The 21415-nt window shown below is 42.3% G+C and overlaps 1 protein-coding gene across 2 annotated transcripts in view; it reads left to right on the forward strand.

Moving 5' to 3' along the window:
- Nucleotides 1-21415, forward strand: part of LOC115105314 (transmembrane protein 132E-like) — a 373129-nt gene that overhangs the window by 332609 nt on the left and 19105 nt on the right. For both annotated transcript variants that reach the window (XM_029627233.2, XM_029627232.2), the window contains exons 6-8: nt 8683-8888; nt 11277-11556; nt 20473-20667. In XM_029627233.2, the coding sequence (XP_029483093.2) occupies nt 8683-8888; nt 11277-11556; nt 20473-20667 (681 nt within the window). The remainder of the gene's footprint in view (nt 1-8682; nt 8889-11276; nt 11557-20472; nt 20668-21415) is intronic.

Consider the following 21415-nt stretch of genomic DNA (forward strand, 5'->3'; position numbering starts at 1 on the left):
GGCTGTCCATAATTATGTGCTCTTGACTCAGTTGCTTTTGAACCCCCCACAGATGAATCAATGGATGTTCATAGTCTTACTGGTACACCAAAATCAATAGGCTACAAAGCACAGTAATAGCTCTGAAGGATGCCTAGTCTGGTTGCCACCGTTTCTCCAGACCTTAGTTTACTCTAGCTGCATTATCTGGCGCAAGGCCTACCATCCATTTCCATTCACTTAGGCTGTGTCCCAAATGGATCCGTATGCCCTATATAGTGCACAACCTTTGACCAGAGCCCTATGGGCCCTGAAGTAGTGCACTAAATAGGGAATAGGGTGCCATTTGGGACCTGACCTTAGCCAAGTAGGATACCTGGAGGTGAGGAGACGTTGCTAGTGTCCTGGGATGAGTCACAAACACAACTCTAGCCCATTGGGAGCCACAGCTGGGGTATGCAACATCAACTCCCATTTGTGGATTAAAGAAGCAAACCCCATAAACAGCGTTGGTAAATCCCATTTTGTTGTAGAAAGAGTTGGATAAAGGAGGCTGCAACCTCTGAAATTGAATCCAAATGTATTTGTTGATTCTCTCCGAGCGCGTTTGATGACAGCACTACGACACCTTACAGAACATGTGAGAAAATTATACATGTGATGTGGAGAAAAATTATAGGCAATTGTTTTTATGTGGATTTATGCATTTTTGTTCATTTGAGATTATCATGTGGGATTATTTAAAGGGTGCATAATTATAATGCAAATTTGTTCGGAATTAATAGAGGAAAAAGCATCAGCTGTAAAACACAGACAGAATACAGACAGCCCCTAATCTTATTCTGACATTCATATGTGTGATAATACTAGGATCTATATGCCAGAGCATGAATAAAAAGCATGACTTTTTGCCATTAATCTGTATGTGATAAGGTTTAGAATGGTTTCAAGACGAGCTGCATTAGCGCAGTGTTATTGAGTGGACTTTGGTTCACTGCCCCTGCCATTGAACTTTAGAAGCTAATGCAAGATGAGCCCTTCACGCCGAGATGTACATGAGTCCTGACAGTTCTATACAACACTCCACAGAATACGAACGAAAGGTTCACAAAGACAACCCACTTAGTTTGTGTGGTTGTGTGCTCTTCCCCTTGCATTTCGTGATGCCACATTATTCCCATTATTCACACACCGCACTCTTAATGCAGATCTATTCTAATCAGATGACTCTATTCTCTTATATTTTATTATTGTGTTTGTGTAGCCTTGGTGAGTCTGTGGAACACTCAAAACAATAGGCTCTGCATGGTCTATAAGTAAAGCGTATATAGAACGTCTTGTTATATAAACCAAGCCGCACCATGTGCACATAGGTTGTGAATTGCAAATGTGTAGACCGTCAGATACATTTATCGGATTTGTTTTTTAACAAAGCGGGTGGTTTTTGTAAGCTTTGGATATTCGCCAACCTGCCGGTATTCTGTTTTTCGTTAAGCGGTGCTCATTTCTCTGTGCTGAGGCGTTTATTTCTTTGTTTGTTTGTTTCTTCCCCCTTTGAAATAAATAGGCCATGATATATGTCATAACCCAATCCCATTTGAATGTACAGTGGATGGTGTTTGTGTGCGAGAGAAAGCACAGGAAGATTGTTATTAAACCATACATCTGTGCTCTGCTCAGACTGGGGTTTGTTGTGGTGTTTTATGTTGTGTTGTTTGGGGTGGGAGGAGTGCACGAGTATGGGAGGCAGTATGGGGAGAAGGCAGGAAGCAGAGGGGGAGGCTGGGCGAGTGGAGGCGAGGGCTGGGGATTTGTCAGCAAGCGGGAGACGACATGACTCCCCCAGCTGATCCTTTCTCCCAGGGCTGTGTGTGTGCGCGCGTGGCGGCAGAGCACCCTCTTCCACGCCAGTGGTCATCCAACCCTTGCCCAGCCAAGTCCTCAGTTTCCTCCATTCTGCACTCTCACACCATTGTGACACATTCACCTTCAGCCAGTGACCAGGCTTATATAAGAAAGGCTTTGTGAGGCAATGAGATAAGTACACCTGAGTGGTATACTGTCTTCAGTATTGTCTCCTTGCTGTCTGCTGTGGTATTGTACATGAGAGGTCTTGAAGAAGTTGTCTTATTATTGTTGATAGTTTCACAATGAGGACTTAATCCAGTCAATTGGAGCTTGCTGGCCCAGAAATCATGTATGAATAGATAAAGCAATGAAACGGGATGTGTTTCACAAAGTGCTCCTCTGTCGATTTAAAGATAATTGATTATTGATTATCTTACTGTACCTTCAAGTATGTTTTCATAATGGTAAATACAGGGCAACAGTAACACAACTGGGGTGTGTTCATTAGTCCCCAAATGAAAATAACCAAACTGAAACAGAGAAGGACTACTTGAACTCGTTGAATACCACCACCAGGAAACACTTTTTTTTGTTTTAATTTTGCAAAACATTCTAAAGCATTTTTATTTTGTGTCCTAATGAACACTGCCCAGGTTATGTTTTATTTTGCCATATACTGTGTCTCCAGGAACCAAACAGGTGGTATTGATAGGCCTACAGTCTGCATGAGTTATTGTCATACATTGAAACAGCTCATGCGATCAAACGGAACTCATTACAGGCCTAAATCCTGTTTGGAGGCACATGTTGAAGTTAAGAGTGTGAGCAGAGGCTGGCCAGCATGGGATGTGCATCACTAAATGGTGATCATTGTTTCTCATTCGATCCATACGCATTAGTCAGTAGAATAAGCACTATCAGGTCACCCCACCAACCTTCTGTTTTCCACATGCATGCGCCTCAACGAAGTGGATATACTGTGCTGCAGGCGGGTGGTGATCCTTTTTGATCCTGCATCTCTGCTTGTGGGTTTAAACTGGATGCCTGGATGCCACCATAGTGGGCAGTGCCCGCCCTGTCTTTCTTTGCCCTGAACCCACCCAGGCAATCTGCTGGCACCATGGAAGGTGTCACAGAATATTAGAGGGCTTTGTAGCGACGGCAGCTCGCAGCTCCGTGCATTAGAGCACTTTCACAGACCCCCGCTGGCCTTCTGACGCCTGTAGTAGTTAACAGCTTTTGACTCACAATTAGCCAGACAAGTTTATTAGCTGCCTGCAGGAGCTAGGATAGTTTGGGTTAGTGCAGTTAGCGAGGGCGTATCAGCAAAGTGAGTGATAGGGAGGCTGGTGTTAGCATTATAGCGAAGTGGAGGCCTAGAGTGGTAGGTCACAGGTGTGGAGGGTGCACTGTGGTCGTTTTGGTACAGAGGATGACTGTACCTTATCTGTCTGTGGGTGGGGGTGCAGGTATGTCCTTTGCTCTGTACAGTGCAGACACATGCCCCTTTGCCCTCCCAATCTCCAAAGTGTCCTTTTGGGTGGTGGTATAATTTTCCCCTAAAAACTTTTTTGTATAAAGGTTTCTCATTGTTGTTCGGAACCCACTGCCCGCTGCAATTCGTTGTAACTTTGTCAAGTTCACCACCCCCCACCCCATCCGTTGGTTGCAGCTGTTGATCTGCCCTGTACAGAGCCCAGTTGCACCTTTTTCCTATTCTGCCCTGTACGACGATTGCGCTTACCCGGTATCCAAAAAGGCATATGGCTTGAGAGATGTGGACATCGGTCGAGTGTGTACTGCCACAGCATCATAACATTTGATTAACACTTGATAACGCTTGATTTAACCTACATCATCATCAATATTCAGTCTGGTTGGCTGACATAGAGAGTAGCGACTGCATCAATGACCCTCCGATCCAACTCCATCCCTTTTTCAGTCGGGAGTTGTACATGTATGTCAGGGCAGCAGCAACACAGGTAGTCTACACTCTAGCTAACCACCATACTAAAATATATTCTCCCCAACACAAGCCAGGCGTATTTCATGAGTTAAAGACGATTATTATGTTTTTTATTGTTGTTGTAATTTTACCCCCTTTTTCTCCCCAATTCGTGATATCCAATTGCAATCCAATCTTGTCTCATCGCTGCAACTCTCCAACGGGCTCGGGAGAGGTGAAAATAGAGTAATGCGTCTTTCTAAATATGACCCGCAAACCTGCGCTGCTTTGTAACACCCGCTCGGTTGAACCCGGAAGCCAGCCACACCGATGTGTCGGAGGAAACACAATTCAACTGACGACTGTTTGTCAACTTGCCCACCACAAGGAGTCGCTAGAGCGCGATGAGCCAAGGAAAGCCCCCCGACCAAACCCTCCTCTAACCCGGATGACGCTGGGCCAATTGTGCACCGCCCTATTGGACTCCAGGTCACGGCTGGCTGTAACACAGCCTGGGATCGAACCCCAGACTGTAGTGACGCTTCAACACTCGGATGCAGTGCCTTAGACCGCTGTGCCACTTGGGAGGCCCGAGTTAGACAATTATGAATATTAAATTATGAAGTTATTATTTAATACAAGCGTTGAAGATTAATCACAATCAGTTAAAGAAATCGAGCAAGCTACAGATGTCGTATCTTAATTTGATCACTCTTACTGAGAATTCTAGTGCAGAGCAGGAAATGCAAACTCTGTGTAGTGTTTTCAAGGTTTAAAAAGGCTTCTTAAGTTTGTAATTTCCCACTTTAAAATGTCAGAGTTGATTTGCCCTAACAAAAATGTATTATTTTAGCAAACTGGCTCCAATTAAGATCCTACACCTGTAACTAGCATATTTGCATCAATCATCAACATCAATGATCAGCTGATAGCCCACGCTCTTTTTCTGATGTCAATCAGGAAAAAGAGTGAAGCACTGTGTACTAACTTGCTTAAAATGTGTGTGTGACAGAGCACCTGCCCCTGAAAGGTCTGTGCTTGGCCCTTCTGGCAAGCAATAACCTAATTGTCATAATTCAGTATGCCAAAAGTCTATTACGCTGATTCCAACCGTCATCCTAGATCTCCGGCAGACAAATATAATCCCGAAATCCCTATTCACACAAAGGTGCCTTAAGATGGCAAAGTCTCATAGCAGATCTGAATACGCCAATGATCAGAAAAAGGGAAAGAAAGATAAATAGTTCCGACCCGGCCTGTATGGATTGCAGAGTGGAGAGGCCTGTCTGGATGAACTGGGTATTTTATTACCCAGTCCCCCCAATACAATATAACAACTACAGACCAGTATCCCTTCTTTCTTTTCTCTCCAAAACTCTTGAACGTGCCGTCCTTGGCCAGCTCTCCCGCTATCTCTCTCAGAATGACCTTCTTGATCCAAATCAGTCAGGTTTCAAGACTAGTCATTCAACTGAGACTGCTCTTCTCTGTATCACGGAGGCCCTCCGCACTGCTAAAGCTAACTCTCTCTCCTCTGCTCTCATCCTTCTAGACCTATCGGCTGCCTTCGATACTGTGAACCATCAGATCCTCCTCTCCACCCTCTCCGAGTTGGGCATCTCCGGCGCGGCCCACGCTTGGATTGCGTCCTACCTGACAGGTCGCTCCTACCAGGTGGCGTGGCGAGAATCTGTCTCCACACCACACGCTCTCACCACTGGCGTCCCCCAGGGCTCTGTTCTAGGCCCTCTCCTATTCTCGCTATACACCAAGTCACTTGGCTCTGTCATAACCTCACATGGTCTCTCCTATCATTGCTATGCAGACGACACACAATTAATCTTCTCCTTTCCCCCTTCTGATGACCAGGTGGCGAATCGCATCTCTGCATGTCTGGCAGACATATCAGTGTGGATGACGGATCACCACCTCAAGCTGAACCTCGGCAAGACGGAGCTGCTCTTCCTCCCGGGAAGGACTGCCCGTTCCATGATCTCGCCATCACGGTTGACAACTCCATTGTGTCCTCCTCCCAGAGCGCTAAGAACCTTGGCGTGATCCTGGACAACACCCTGTCGTTCTCAACTAACATCAAGGCGGTGGCCCGTTCTTGTAGGTTCATGCTCTACAACATCCGCAGAGTACGACCCTGCCTCACACAGGAAGCAGCGCAGGTCCTAATCCAGGCACTTGTCATCTCCCGTCTGGATTACTGCAACTCGCTGTTGGCTGGGCTCCCTGCCTGTGCCATTAAACCCTACAACTCATCCAGAACGCCGCAGCCCGTCTGGTGTTCAACCTTCCCAAGTTCTCTCACGTCACCCCGCTCCTCCGCTCTCTCCACTGGCTTCCAGTTGAAGCTCGCATCCGCTACAAGACCATGGTGCTTGCCTACGGAGCTGTGAGGGGAACGGCACCTCAGTACCTCCAGGCTCTGATCAGGCCCTACACCCAAACAAGGGCACTGCGTTCATCCACCTCTGGCCTGCTCGCCTCCCTACCACTGAGGAAGTACAGTTCCCGCGCAGCCCAGTCAAAACTGTTCGCTGCTCTGGCCCCCCAATGGTGGAACAAACTCCCTCACGACGCCAGGACAGCGGAGTCAATCACCACCTTCCGGAGACACCTGAAACCCCACCTCTTTCAGGAATACCTAGGATAGGATAAAGTAATCCTTCTCACCCCCCTTAAAAGATTTAGATGCACTATTGTAAAGTGGCTGTTCCACTGGATGTCTTAAGGTGAACGCACCAATTTGTAAGTCGCTCTGGATAAGAGCGTCTGCTAAATGACTTAAATGTAAATGTAAATATGATGAATCCCCAGAACTGAGAAGACTGGCGATCCCAACCTCCATTTGTAAGAGATTAGCTCCTTTGATTAGTGTCAGCTGCCTCCGACTGCCAGATAAATCATTGATGGTATCCCAAAAGCAAAAGCAAACCTTGCTATTTATTACAGTAAATATTTTAGTATTTAAGGGATGGGTATTTATGAGAAATTCTGTGCCAAATGACTGCTGGATAAAAAAATAAATAAACAGAATTTTGTGGGTGCCTGGTGTATTAACCTTTCATATTCTATGAATTATCTGTTGCCTGAAAGCTTGTGTTAGTATATTATGCAGTGTGTCTCCACATAATTGTGTGTAGATCATAACACAGAAAATAGTGGTGGGTGGGATGAGTGGGGTTGGGGGGGGGGGAGCATGGACCCCATGAATGATTTTTAAAGGCTTTGAGTAGGTTGTACTTAAGAGCCAATTCTTCCACTCAACAAGAGACGCAAATTAGATTGGAGAAAACCCTCAAGTAGTGTTGTTTATACTGTGTTCTCAGATATTTCTAATTACAAAAATACAGCCCCTCGTGGCAAAATATTGGAACGTTCACAAAGGAGGATTACTGCCACCTAAAAATAGTACACATTGCACATACTCTGTAAGCGGAAAAAAGGAATATGTGTACTCCCTATTTCCTTCAGCTGGTTTTTAGAATTTTTTACAAATGTAGTCAAAATAAAAAACAGATCACATTTACATAAGTATTCAGACCCTTTACTCAGTACTTTGTTGAAGCACCTTTGGCAGCAATTACACCCTCAAGTCTTTTGGATATGACGTTGCAAGCTTGGCACAGCTGTATTTGGAAAGTTTCTCCCATTCTTCTCTGCAGATCCTCTCAAGCTTTGTCAGGTTGGATCGGGAGCGTTGCTGCACAGTTGTTTTTAGGTCTCTCCAGAGATGTTTGATTGGGTTGAGGTTCTGGCTAGGCCACTCAAGGACATTCAGAGAAGCCACACATGCATTGTCTTGGCTGTGAGCTGAGGGTTGTTGTCTGTTAGAAGGTGAACCTTCGCCCCAGTCTGAGGTCCGTTTGGCCACTCTATCATAAAGGCCTGATTGGTGGAGTGCTGCAGAGATGGTTGTCCTTCTAGAAGGTTCTCCCATCTCCACAGAGGAACTCTGGAGCTCTGTCAGAGTGACCATTGGGTTCTTGGTCACCTTCCTGTCCAAGGCCCTTCTCCCCCGTATGCTCAGTTTGGCCAGGCGGCCAGCTCTAGGAAGAGTCTTGATTGTTCCAAAACCATATAAGAATGACGGAGGCCACAGTGTTCTTGGGGACGTTCAATGCTGCAGACATTTTTTTGGTGCCCTTCTCCAGATCTGTGCCTCAACACAATCGTGTCCCAGAGCTTTACGGACAATTCCTTCGACCTCATGGTTTGGTTTTTGCTCTGACAAGCCCTTTGCTCTGACAAGCCCATGTCAACTGAATTTACCACAGGTGGGGACTCAAGGATTTCAATGGAAAAAGGATGACATTTCTCTCCACTGGCTTCCAGTGGTACAAGACCCTTTTCGGCAAATCATGTCAGGCCCACACCCAAACAAGGGCTTGATCCATTTACCACAGGTGGACCCAGTCAAAAGTTGTGGCCCCCAATGGTGGAACAAACAGCTCAGGACAGCGGAGTTATCAATGAAACCCCACCTCTTTCAGGAAAAGGATGCACCTTAAAAGATTTGATGCACTATTGTAAAGTGGCTGTTCCACTGGATGTCTCATAGCAAAGGGTCTGAATACTTAAATGACATAAATGTAAATGTAAATTTCGAGTTAGCAAAGGGTCTTTTATTAGTAATAAATTTGCAAACATTATGAAAAACCTGTTTTCGCTTTGTCATTATATGGTATTGTGTGAAGAGTGATGAGGAAAAAATATATAATTTAGCAATTTTAGAACAAGGCTGTAACGTTACAAAATGTCGAAAAAGTCAAGAGGTCTGAATACTTAACGAATGCACTGTAGGTGGTTGATGCCACTCCTGCATCCATACTGTACTATATCACCCATACCAATGGCAGATACATTATCATATGACTATTGACTCATCACCTCTTTCACAGGTGTCCATGAATTGTGACTATGTGTTTGTGAACGGGAAAGAGACACGGGGCTCCATGAATGCCCGGGTCATCTTCAGCTATGAGCACCTCAGTGCCCCCCTGGAGCTGACCGTGTGGGTGCCCAAACTCCCCCTCCAAGTGGAACTGTCCGACAGCAACCTGAGCTTCATCAAGGGCTGGAGGGTACCCATTCTTCCTGACCGCAGGTAGGAAGGACTCGCCCACACACTAAACATGGAGTGCACTGCTGTTTTTCGAGCTGATGTTTCTTTTACTGAGTTTGAATTACATTTGAGATTACCACACTCTTGTTTTGATCGTCTGTCATGTATCGTATATGTTAAGTCGTATGTGACATGTTGTGGTGGCGGAATTTGCGGTGAGCTGTTATAACTTCTCAAGGTTTATGCTCTGTTCTGGGATGAACTGCATTTCATAGACTCCTGTTATGTCTGCACCCTAACACAAGGCCATTGTGTTCTGGGACTGTTGCTTGTATGAAGAAACCGGTGTGTATCCAATATGATTGTATTATCAATCAATTTTTTATCCTTCTATATTTATTATTTTATTTTTATTGAACCTTTATTTAACTAGGCAAGTCAGTTAAGAACAAATTCTTATTTACAATGACGGCCTAGGAACAGTGGGTTAGCTGCCTTGTTCAGGGGCAGAACGACAGATTTTTACCTTGTCAGCTCGGGGATCTAGCAACCTTTCGGTTACTGACCCAATGCTCTAACCACTAGGCTACCTGCCGCCCTATATGAGGGACATGCAACCGAGTTCTTCCCAGACTGATCAGAGACAGATCACCTTTGCAACTGCTTGTTTAAAGATGTACTACTACACTGTAAATAGTCACTGCCTAGATCTTTGGATTGAGTTTTCCACAACAATGTCGTTCAAGGGACGGGATCCTGCCTAAGCAATGTTTAGCCATCTTAGCACAGCTACTGCCTGTGCACACATGTTTTATTAGAGTTTAAGCCAGCCCATGGTTTCAAATAATCACACTTATCCCTCTTAAATAATTGAACTAAACTATGAAGTTTGACTGAGAACAGGACTTTAAGCCAATTTTACGTCTGACTGACACTAAATTCACTGCATGTTCTTAGGGCCGGTTTCCTAGACACAGATTAAATCTAGCTGAAAAACCTATTTCAATAGAGATTTTCGATCGAGAATGGTTCTTAATCCTCGTCTTAATCAGTGTCCGGGACATAGGCCGCTAGGGTTTCACATTTTCTAAACCATGAACTACATTAACTGCTATGTATTCATTTTTTGTAGGGAATAGGAAAAAAACATAACTGCAGAAGGCTTTTTATGGTTATTTTTGAATGTGGACAGAATTGTATCACCCAATGTCATTACGCCATTTTGGCAAAACATTAAGCTCTTACCTAGATGTTTGCGACGTCGTCAGAACATGGACAAAAAAACTTCACTGTATTACATATCATTTTTTTGCAGTTGTTTTACAATATTAATTTGCAATAATTGAATGGTCTTTTGCCTCACTTTCCTCCTCTCTCTCTCTCTCTCTCCCCCCCCCAACGCATTGCTGACTGGCTTTGTTATCCAGTAATGGGTAACGAAAGAGGAAAAAATTGTATTTCCAGGTACAGCCTCAACCTGGCAAACTCTCTCTGACCTGTACGAGAGTCATGATACTCAATGAAGAGAGTCATGCTTTCTCTCGTGTTTACCTAGTCTTAACTGAACGCTCGTCTACACTCTCGTCTGTCTCTCCACTGCCATTGCGGCTTTGTTGTACAAGATGAGGAACACAGGCGAACAGCACATTTTAGCCTTAGAATGTCTAGCGTCAGCCTGCCAGGGGACATGATACATGTTCGAGTATTGTCAGACCTTTTAGGGAACACAGGACAAGCCTGCTTGATATTCAGGCGGGCTCCGGGAATCAATGGATGGTAAATGCTTTGTCAGTCACTGACTGCTCGCTGTCGCTCCTGCTTCTCAAGTTATCTGAAAGGATAAGTCAGAGCAAAGATTAATTACCCTTGGAAACAGAGGAGAGCTTTTTTTTTAGCATTTAGGGAATGCCGGCAGCATGTCAGACTGCTGAGGAAAGAATGGAAGGCACACGTCCAAATCTTGCTTGATTGGTGGTTTTTGGAGTTTTTTGTTGTAGGATTTTTCCCTCACGAAGGGCACATTGGAACAGACATTGTAACAAATGTCCCCCATATGGATTAGTGTTGGGTCTCTCATCACATCAAGTGCTATGATGTTAATTATATAATGATAAGAAGCAATTAATAACATAATCTCCTGAAACAGGACGCAGGATTTAACTACACTACAGCATCTTCCACAATCATATTAAGTAAACATGCATCATTAAAGGTTATGATAAACTGCTGAAACTGTTTAGTAAATAGTAAAGCAAATACATTTTTACGTGGTTCACCTTTGTTGTTGTAAACTTTGACACTGGACACGGTTTTAACATGGGTAATGGTATTGACACTGGTAATGGAACTGATACCGGCAACGATATTGACCATGGTTACGGTATTGATACTAACATCATTGACCATTTGTCACCCCCCTCTCTCAATCAGGAGCGCCAGAGACAGTGACGTGGATGACGACGAGGACGACCGGCGAGTGAGTCGGGGCTGCACCCTGCAGTACCAGCGCACCCTGGTCAAGGTCCTGACCCAGTTCCACACCACCTCCACCGAGGGCACCGACCAGGTCATCACCATGCTGGGGCCCGACTGGCAGGTGGATGTGACCGACCTGGTGCAAGACTCGCTGAAAGTGGTCGACCCCAGGATAGCTGAGCTGGTGGACCGCACTGTGCTGGTGGGCCTGGAGCTGGGGTCCACTGTACTGAAGGTATTGAACCTTGGCTAGTTCTCCAAAGTTTGAAAAGTGAAGTAGCTTCTTTCAATTGTATTCACTGTGCTGAAGCTTGGCTAGGTCTCCAAAGTCTGAGAAATTAAATAGCTTTTTTCAATGGTCTCTTTTCCTTAATTGATGTTCTTGCACTCAAAAGCATTATAGAATAGAGCCCTAGAGGCTAATAGTAACTTGACACTGATGTAGAGTGCTTGGATCACACTTGACCAAAGTGCAGATGTAATATGCAGAAGCGCTTGGAGAGTGCGAGACAAGATATGTTCTGCTTCATGCACACTGACCTAGACAAACTGGACATGTGAAAGCAAGAAAAGTATAACTCTCCCTCAATACTTAAACCCATTTCGTATTTGTAATGGAATGCTCTACGAGGATTAAATTATGAATGAGATCTGTCTGTGGTCGTCCTTCCTTTTAAAGATGGCTTCATCTTCATAGGAATGTTCTCTATATGGACTAGTCTCCCACTGTGCAGTTACCAGCTTTACCTGAGTAATCAATGGCTTAGAAGGCTGGGAGAAATCAAAAGATCTCAAGTTTATAGCATATTTTAGGGTGCACAGGGACTGCTGGACCTGTCTATCCTAGAAAATTAAGAGTAGCCTAGAACAAACGTGAATTGTTAATACTGCCCTACAAAGGCAAAACAAAGTAACTAAAATATTTGATCTGTTGTAATGGCCAGGTATATTATCTGATTAATGTGTTATTTATTTTCCTGACAAAAGATCAAGCCAGTTGATCAGAATATATCATGGAGAATCATAAATTGCTGTCTGTCTAGACAGAAAAATACTTTGTTTAAAAGAAAATGCTATTGCAACCTCTTTGCAATAAGGAATTGAGACCAAAAGCTCAAGAGAAGTTTCAAGTGTTTAATTCCAAGGATACAGTCAGCTGAGGTCATCCATTTAGAAAGTTCACAACCCATTTCATACTCTCCCCTTGTAGTTGTCACCTCACCAGCTATACATTTTATGACCCCAATGAGTTTTCCCTCTGGCTCCCCTGTGGAATGTCCCTGCTCCTCTCTTTGTTTAGCCAGATCCCACTTCGTCCATCTTCTGTTCTGGGCCTGACCCTGCTCTCTGATCCCATACAATTTCCTCTTCTCTGATTAGGTCATGGGTTATAAATTAGCATACACACAGTTTCATAGCCTAAACAAATCATTCACTACACAGGATACAAACAAATTACAGTTTAACTTGAAACATGTTACATTTTAATAGAATTCATTAACTTTTAAGTCAGATTTTTCCGGAAGAAGAAAAAATATGTAGTTGCTACGTTTTGCCTTTGTTGGGCAGAATAGTTTCTTTCTTTTTTTAAGATGTCAATGCCAAACTTAACATGGTTAATCATGGTAATGTATTTGATGACCCTAAAACGTTTCAAGTTGATAGGCCATTGTGAAGTGGATTTACAAAGGATTTAAATGGATACATAAAAGCCATCAGCCATCTTTTAACCAACTAAGAGATGTACCATGGGCCTGCATATCAAATTTAGTCTCATTTGGACATATGAGGAAAGACACCTACATACAAAGTTCCACGTCTTTAGGTCAAATGGGGTGTCAGATATGAGGGTTTGAGTAATTTGATATCTAAGAATAACAATAGGTTTCACAAGTTTGCTGTGAACCCCGAATTAAAGGTCGGCCTTCCCCACCATTCTTCCTTCTCTCTTTTTTGGAAAGCTAATTATTTCTTTGGCTAAAAGTACGGCACTACAAAGGGTGTAAGAGTCCAATTTTGTATTGTTTACACAGTTGTGAGAGACATTACTTAATCACACAATTAGTCGATATACACTATATATACACAAGTATGTGGACACCCTTTCAAATGAGTGGATTGGCTATTTCAGCAACACCCGTTGCTAAAGGGTATAAAATTGAGCACACCACCATGCAATCTCCATAGACAAACATTGCCAGTAGAATGGTCTTACTGAAAAGCTAAGTGACTTTCAACAGGACACCCTCATTGGATGCCACCTTTCCAACAAGTCAGTTCGTCAAATTTCTGCCCTGCTAGAGCTGCCCCAGTCAATTGTAAGTGCTGTTATTGGGAAGTGGAAACGTCTAGGAGCAACAACGGCTCAGTCGTGACGTGGTAGGCCACACAAGCTCACAGAACAGGACCGGCGAGTACTGAAGTCCGTAGCGCGTAAAAATGGTCTATCCTCGGTTGAAACACTCACTCCTGAGTTCCAAACTGCCTCTGGAAGTATAACATTCTATTAGTTGCAAGAATTTTGTATAGTAATTTAAATTGAAAAATTTGAAGTTTTGCATCCGGCGTTGTTTTGCGTGTCAATTCATAAACCATGTGCCATGGAATGGGTACATCGAAAATCTCTTCCCAACTATTTTGCAATTTATATGGCACAGCTGTCAGTTTTTTGGTCCTTAAATTAAATTGTTACATGGTTTTATTTATTACACTTTTCTTTAACCATTTCTTTAACCATATGTTCTTTAATACAGGGCCGATATACAAGTTCCTTACTTTTTTCCCCTTCTACTTGCCTCTTCCATTTTTGTGGTAATGCTGAATTATTTGGTTGTAATTTTGGATAGAGCAGACATTTCCATATGTCTGTGTTAGCTGCATGTGTGACATAACTCCACCAGTCCTATTTATGACATCATTCACAAAAATTATACATTTTTTAAACATTTCTTCGAAAAATAGTTTTTTTTAATCAATTAGTATATTTGAATTTAACCACAATATTTGTTGTACTATTTGTTCCGTCCTTTCAGGTGGATTAAACTGAAATTGCAACCAACTTTCTAAGGCTTGTTTAAAAAATAAAGATATTTTGGAGATTATTTCCTTTTCAAACAATCGAAAGTGGGCCGGTGTAATCTGAATAAAGGGAAATGGGCCCTTCTTGAACATAGGATGAGACATTCGTACCAATTTACTAGAGAAGCAGTTTGGATTTAAGTATACCTTTTGTATGACTGATGCCTTTAGTGAGAGGTCTAATGCTTTAATATTTAATAATTTCTGCCCTCCGAATTCATATTAGTTATATAAATAGGCCCTTTTAATTTTATCTGGCTTGCCTTTCCAAATAAAAATGAATATTTTATGTTCATATAATTTAAAAAGCAGGTCACCAGATGTAGGCAAAACCATAAGCAAATAGGTAAACTGTGATATGACTAAAGAGTTAATCAGGGTGATTTTTCCACAAATAGACAGGTATTTTCCTTTCCATGGTAGCAAGATCTTATCTATTTTTGCTAACTTTCTATAAAAATGTATTGGAGTGAGATCATTTCTTTCTTTTGGGATTTGTAGTATACCGAGTATGTCCACATCTCCGTCAGACCATTTTATTGGTAAACTACATGGTAATGTAAAATTAGCATTTTTTTAGTGATCCAATACGTAATATAGTACACTTATCATAATTTGGTTTTAATCCAGAGAGAAGAGCAAAAGTATCTAGATCCTCTATGAGGCCATGCAGAGACTCTAATTGGGGTTTTAAAAGAAAACATGAATCATCAGCGTACAATGACACCTTAGTTTTTAAACCACGGATTTCTAATCCCTTAATATGATTGTTTGATCTAATCTTAACAGCTAACATTTCAATGGCAATAATAAATAGATATGCCGATTCTTAAAGTACTTTACTTCCTCTTTCAAAATATAATTTGGTGAATCATGCGTGACTCCATTTGTAACAAGTTTTAATAAAGTTCCTCCATTTCTTTTTTCCCCCCTCTAACTTATTCTGTGCCTCTATAGTGCCGTTTTTATTGCTATCTGACTGTACTGTTAGTCCTTCAATTTCCTTTGTTAATATGGACTCTTTTGATCTAAATTGCTTTTGTTTTATAGAGGAGTACTGAATCCCATGGCCTCTAAAGGCACACTTAAAAGTGTCCCATACAATAAGGGGATCTGCTGTACCTATGTTATGTCTGAAAAATTCTGTTATAAATTCTTCTGTCCTAGATCTAAACAATTTATCATCTAGTAGGCTTTGATTAAATTTCTAATATCCTCGCCCACGTGGAAATTCCGTAAGAGTAATATATATGCCAGTTATGTGATGAGCCGACCGCATTCTGTCCCCTATCAACACTTTTTAAACTTTTGGTGCCGGAGAGAGAATGGCATAAGAAAGTAGTCAAGACGACTAGCTTGATTAAGCCTCCGCCATGTATATCTCACTAGGTCAGGGTATTTAAGTCTCCATATATCCACTAATTCCAATATATCCATGACATTCATGATTTCCTTAAGTGCTTGAGGGTGATTGTTTGTAGTGTGATTTCCTTTCCGGTCCATAGAGGTATTTAAGACCGTATTAAAATCTCTCACCATAATAATAGAGTCTAGTGTTGCTTGTAGAGTTGATCAATTCTTATATATATTTTCAAAGAAGCTTGGATCATCATTATTCGGACCGTATAGGTTAATAAGCCATATCTGTTTATTGTCCAATAACATATTTACAATAATCCATCTACCTTGATAATCTGTTTGGACAATTTGCACATTTGGTTCAAAATTACTGTTAATTAAAACCATCTTTTTCCACAAAATTTCATCTAGAATTGTTGAATGGGTTTCCTGTAAATAATATATATGATATTCCTTCTCTTTTAGCCAGGTAAATACTGATCGTCTTTTCTTATTATCTGCAAGGCCATTACAATTGTAACTGGCTATACTTATTTCACCAATTACCATAATGAGACAAAAGTTTCAATTCTATTTATCATAATATATGTTTATACCATTAAAAAGTAACATGATGATTGAGTGTCTATATAGCTGTACCATGATATTTGCATTGCTACTAAGTAAACCTCCAATTGTCCCCACCATTCCACCTGCTAAAAGCCCTCCTCATCCCGAGCTGGGCTGTCATCCCAATGCCCTGAACACCACCTCCGACCCCCCGCATTCCATAGCCCTGAACAGACTGGGATCCATCCTTCGAAAAGAGCACACAGTGCCATTTACCGAATTGAAGTAGATCAACTGCCAAATGCATTTCCATCGCCCTCACCTCGATTTGTATGATATATAGCTGTGGATCATCCTCTATTGTACCTAACATCTTTTACTCCTTCGCAACAGTTGTGGGATACACACATACACCCACACACACTCAACCCTTTCCCCCCACACAACCATAAACTCCCATTCTCAACAGTTGCACCATCCCAGAGCCCAACTCAAGAAAGGTCCTGATTTACAAATGCACTTACTGTTGCAGCTGCATGAGAAGACCTGCAATACCGCGCAAAAAAAAATGGGCAAAAATTTAGAGATTTTATTAACCATTGTCACATCCTAGATGATGGAGGTCAAATTTACACCTTTTCCTGAAACACCCACAATACGGTCACCCGTATTGACCGTATTCCCAAGCAGTCAGACTTTTGATTTTGTGCCACCAGAGTCACAATAATATACCCCCTCTCTGAATGTCCGAGTGTGACCCCCTCCCCATGGGTTACTGCAACTAGTGTTGCCAGCACTGCCACTGCCTGGGTGGGGGCACCCCACTGGAATCCCCACCGGCTAGGTACACGGTCGTCAAGGTTCTCATTAGCAGCTTTGAGAATTTCCTTGTATAGTATGCTCTCCCTTTAGGGTTTGTCGAGAGCGATGGGTTTGTCGAGTGCGATGGGGAAGAACTTGACTGGCTTGCACAGAGCTCTGACCTCAACCCCATTGGACACCTTTGGGACGCCGAATGCGAGTCTGTCCTAATCGCCCAACATCAGTGCCGACCTCACTAATGGTGGTTGAATGGAAGCAAGTCCCCGCAGCAATGTTCCAAACATAATTATATATATTTTTAATTGAACTTTTATTGAACGAGGCAAGTCAGAACAAACGCGGACGACGCTGGGACAATTGTGCGCCGCCCTATGGGTCTCCCAATCACGGCCGGTTGTGATACAGCCTGGATTCGAACCAGGATGTCTGTCGTGACCTCTCAAGCACTGAGATGCAGTGCCTTAGACAGCTGCGCCACTCGGGGGCCCTAGTGGAAACCCTTCACAAAAGAGTGGAGGCTGTTATAGCAACAAAGAGGGGACCAACTCCATATTTAATGCCAATGATTTTGGAATGACATCTTTGACGAGCCGGTGTCCACATACTTTTGATAATGTAGTGTATACTGTATACAGTGCCTTCAGAAAGTGTTCATACCCCTTGACTTATTCCACATTTTGTTGTGTTATAGCCTGTATTCAAAATGAACACGCAATACTCAACATTTTTGCAAATGTATTGAAAATGAAATGCAGAAATATCTAATTTATATAAGTATTCACAGCCCTGAGTCAATACATGTTAGAATCACCTGACAGCAATTATAGCTGTGAGTATTTCTGGGTAAGTCTCTAAGTGCGTTGAAAACCTGGATTGTACAATATTTAAAAAGCTCTGTCAAGTTGGTTGTTGATTATTGCTAGACAGCCATTTTCAAGTCTTGCCATTTAAGAAACTGTAACTAAGCCACTCAGGAACCTTCAACTCCAGTATATATTTGGTCTTGCTTTTTAGGTTATTGTCCTGCTGGAAGGTGAATTTGTCTCTCAGTGTCTGTTGGAAAGCAGACTGAACCATGTTTTCCTGTAGGATTTTGTCTGTGCTTTTTTGTCCTTAAAAACCACCTAATCCTAGTGGTACTCAGTGATACGTTGTGTTGGATTTGCCCCAAGCTTTGTATTGCAAACAGGAAACATGTTTTAGAATCTTTTTTAATGCTCTTCAGGCTTCCTTCTTTTCACTCTGTCATTTAGGTTAATATTGTTAAGTAACTTCAATTTTGTTGTTTTAAAGTCCCCATTGGCCTCGTGGTTAAATCCCTGAGCACTTTCGTTCCTCTCCGGCAACTAAGTTAATAAGGACGCCTGTATCTTTGTAGTGACTGGGTGTATTGATACACCATCCAAAGTGTTAGTATTAACTTCACCATGATCAAAGAGATATCCAATGTCTGCTTTTTAAACATTTGTACCCATCTACCAATAGGTGCTCTTCTTTGTGATGCATTGGAAAACCTCCCTGGTCTTTGTGGTTGAATCTGTGTTTGAAATTCACTGCTCGACTGAGGGACCTTGTATGTGTGGGGTACAGAGATAAGTAGGTCATTCAAAAATCTTGTTAACACCATTATTGCACACAGAGTGAGTCTATGCAACTAATCATGTGACTTGTTTAACACATAACAAAGAGGTTGAATACTTTTTGACTCAAGACATTTCAGTTATTCATTTTTAATTAATTTGTAAAAATTGCTAAAACATAATTACACTTTGACATTATGGGGTATTGTGTGTAGGCCGGTGACAAAAAAACTCAATTTAATCCATTTACAATTCCGGCTGTAAAAAAACAAAATGTGGGAAAGGTCAATGGGTGTGAATACTTTCTCAAGGCACTGTATACATGTTTTATCGTTCTCCTTGTCGAAGATAAAAGCTTTCTGTGGCCTAGAGGAGACAGGGGCCATGGTTTGTGTTCCAAATGGTACCCTATTCCCTATTTAGTGCAATCCTTTTGACTAGGGCCCATAAAACAAAAAACAATGCACTTTATAGGGAATAGGGTGCCATTTGGGACACAACCAAAGACATTGTTAAGGTGCACTTATAACACCCATTTCTATCAACGCCACACTTGTGACGGAGTGAGGGAACACTTGATAATGGTTGTTAGTAGTTGTTCATTTATTACACTATCTGTAGGAGCTAACCATTTTCGTGAACGGGGTGATGTACCTAATACACTGTCCACGAGTGTATATCTCTCTATTACGCGTGGGAATACTTTGGAATAGATTTCCCAAATTAAAATCACTTGGAGATTTTTGTTCTTCAGAAAACTGGAGGGGGGGGGGGGGGGGTGACGACGACGACACAAATAATATCACCGGCAGGCCGCCAGTTGGATAGCAGAAAATAACTTATTCAGTCAACATTCATATCGGTTATAGATTATGGCAATATCATCTATATGAAGGCAGATGCCACTATAGTGAAGCCATTGGATGCAGTTTATCATAGCGCACTACGCTTTATAGTGGGCGAAAGGTTCACATCACATCAGTACACATCACTGCATTCTGTATCAGAAAGTCTTGTAGATCGATGCATTGCACTCTTTTTGTTTATAAAGCCCTCTTGCACAACTTCTGCCGTACCTTACTTCATTGTTAACATACGGACGTACGAGCTACCAGACGTGGTCTCAGAGATGGCTAACTCTGGAGATCCCTTCAATCTCTACTGAGTTAGGTAAATCTGCTTTTAGTTTTTTTGCACCTTACTTATGGAATAATCTGCCAAGCTCTCAAAAATGTGATGATTTGTGCCTCTAGGGCAATTCAGATGGCTGAGGACCTTTTTTTCTGAAGAATGTGTTTGTTTGCTCATCTGTAAAAGAGACCTTGATTAAATAAAAAATGTAATGAACAAAAGGTGAATAAGCTATTTGGATAATGAGAAAAGCCAATTGCCAGTTTTCCCCAAAAGGCTCCATGATTAGCTCGAGATGGGTGGGGTTTTTATTTTGTATTTGTGCCCTGAGGCCATCCGATGAATTCAAACGTTTTTTGCTAACCAGCCATTGGAGAGAAGTCGAGTGTGGATTATTGTCGAGCCCTGGGAGCCTGTTAATGGCAGCATGGTCATCATCCGGTCTCCTGTCTGTATGTTTTGGCTCAATTGACTTATATATCACACACACACACACACACACACAAGACGGACAGAAAGACAGAAGCATAGACAGACGCATGCATGCATGCCAACCCACTTGCCTGAAATTTCCATCTGTCATGACACAACATGATTGGTGTGACAGTCAAATGGTCTCTTGTTGTTTGCAGGTGGAGTCTCCACTCGCCGTGGAGGCCATGTTGGGAGAGACGCTGTTTTCCGTCACCGACGAGAAAGTCTCCATCTTGGAACTTCGCGTCCATGCTATCTCCGGACTTGCTCTGTCAATACAGCCCAGCCCTGGCAACAGTCACACTATGGTTGCCAAGGCAACTGGCCTGCAGACACTTACTGCACCAAAGCAGGTACTATACTAATATATTAATAGATAAGATGATACGTGTGGATGTCATTAAGTTTATGGGTGGATGTCAGTAAGTGTATGTTTATATACATAAGCCACCTGTCATCATATTGTTTGGTACTCAGGTGAGTATAGGTGAGTTTATTTTCACCAAGGTACATATTCAGCTTCACGTCTTTTGATGGTGATAATAGAACACCACAGCAACTGCCTGACTCATAGAACCAAAAGCTCTTATTCAATGTACAGACCCACTTTTTTTTGGCCTTCAAAGATACTCAATGACAGAAGACATTGTCAGGTCAAAATGATAAACATTGTCAAATTAGCTGGCTGAAATTACAGAAGGCATTGCCATGGTAAGTGTCTGACTGTGCCAGGACATGACTTCACACAACTTTGGAGGAAGGTCACTCCGGCGAACATAACACTGTACTGTAGCAATTTCTCTCACTATATAGTACCTCTTTACATTGAAAGCCATTTATACCATATTTTAACGAATTGGTGTCAAGAGGACATTATTTTCATTCCTATTTATTTTCTCAAAGTATTTCAGCTTGAGCACCGCCATTATTTGGAGTGGGTTGTACAGCGGGTCTTTATGAATGTTCCTTAGTGAACGACTATATTATATATCATATATGCAAATCATACATCGTACATGCGTGTCGGGATAGTAAGTTTGTCAACCACAGTTATAGCCTTGACTTTCGCCTCATGCCGTTCTACGTCCTGATGAAGACCAT

The sequence above is a fragment of the Oncorhynchus nerka genome, linkage group LG22 (genome assembly GCF_034236695.1).
Source record: "Oncorhynchus nerka isolate Pitt River linkage group LG22, Oner_Uvic_2.0, whole genome shotgun sequence".
Taxonomy (NCBI): domain Eukaryota; kingdom Metazoa; phylum Chordata; class Actinopteri; order Salmoniformes; family Salmonidae; genus Oncorhynchus; species Oncorhynchus nerka.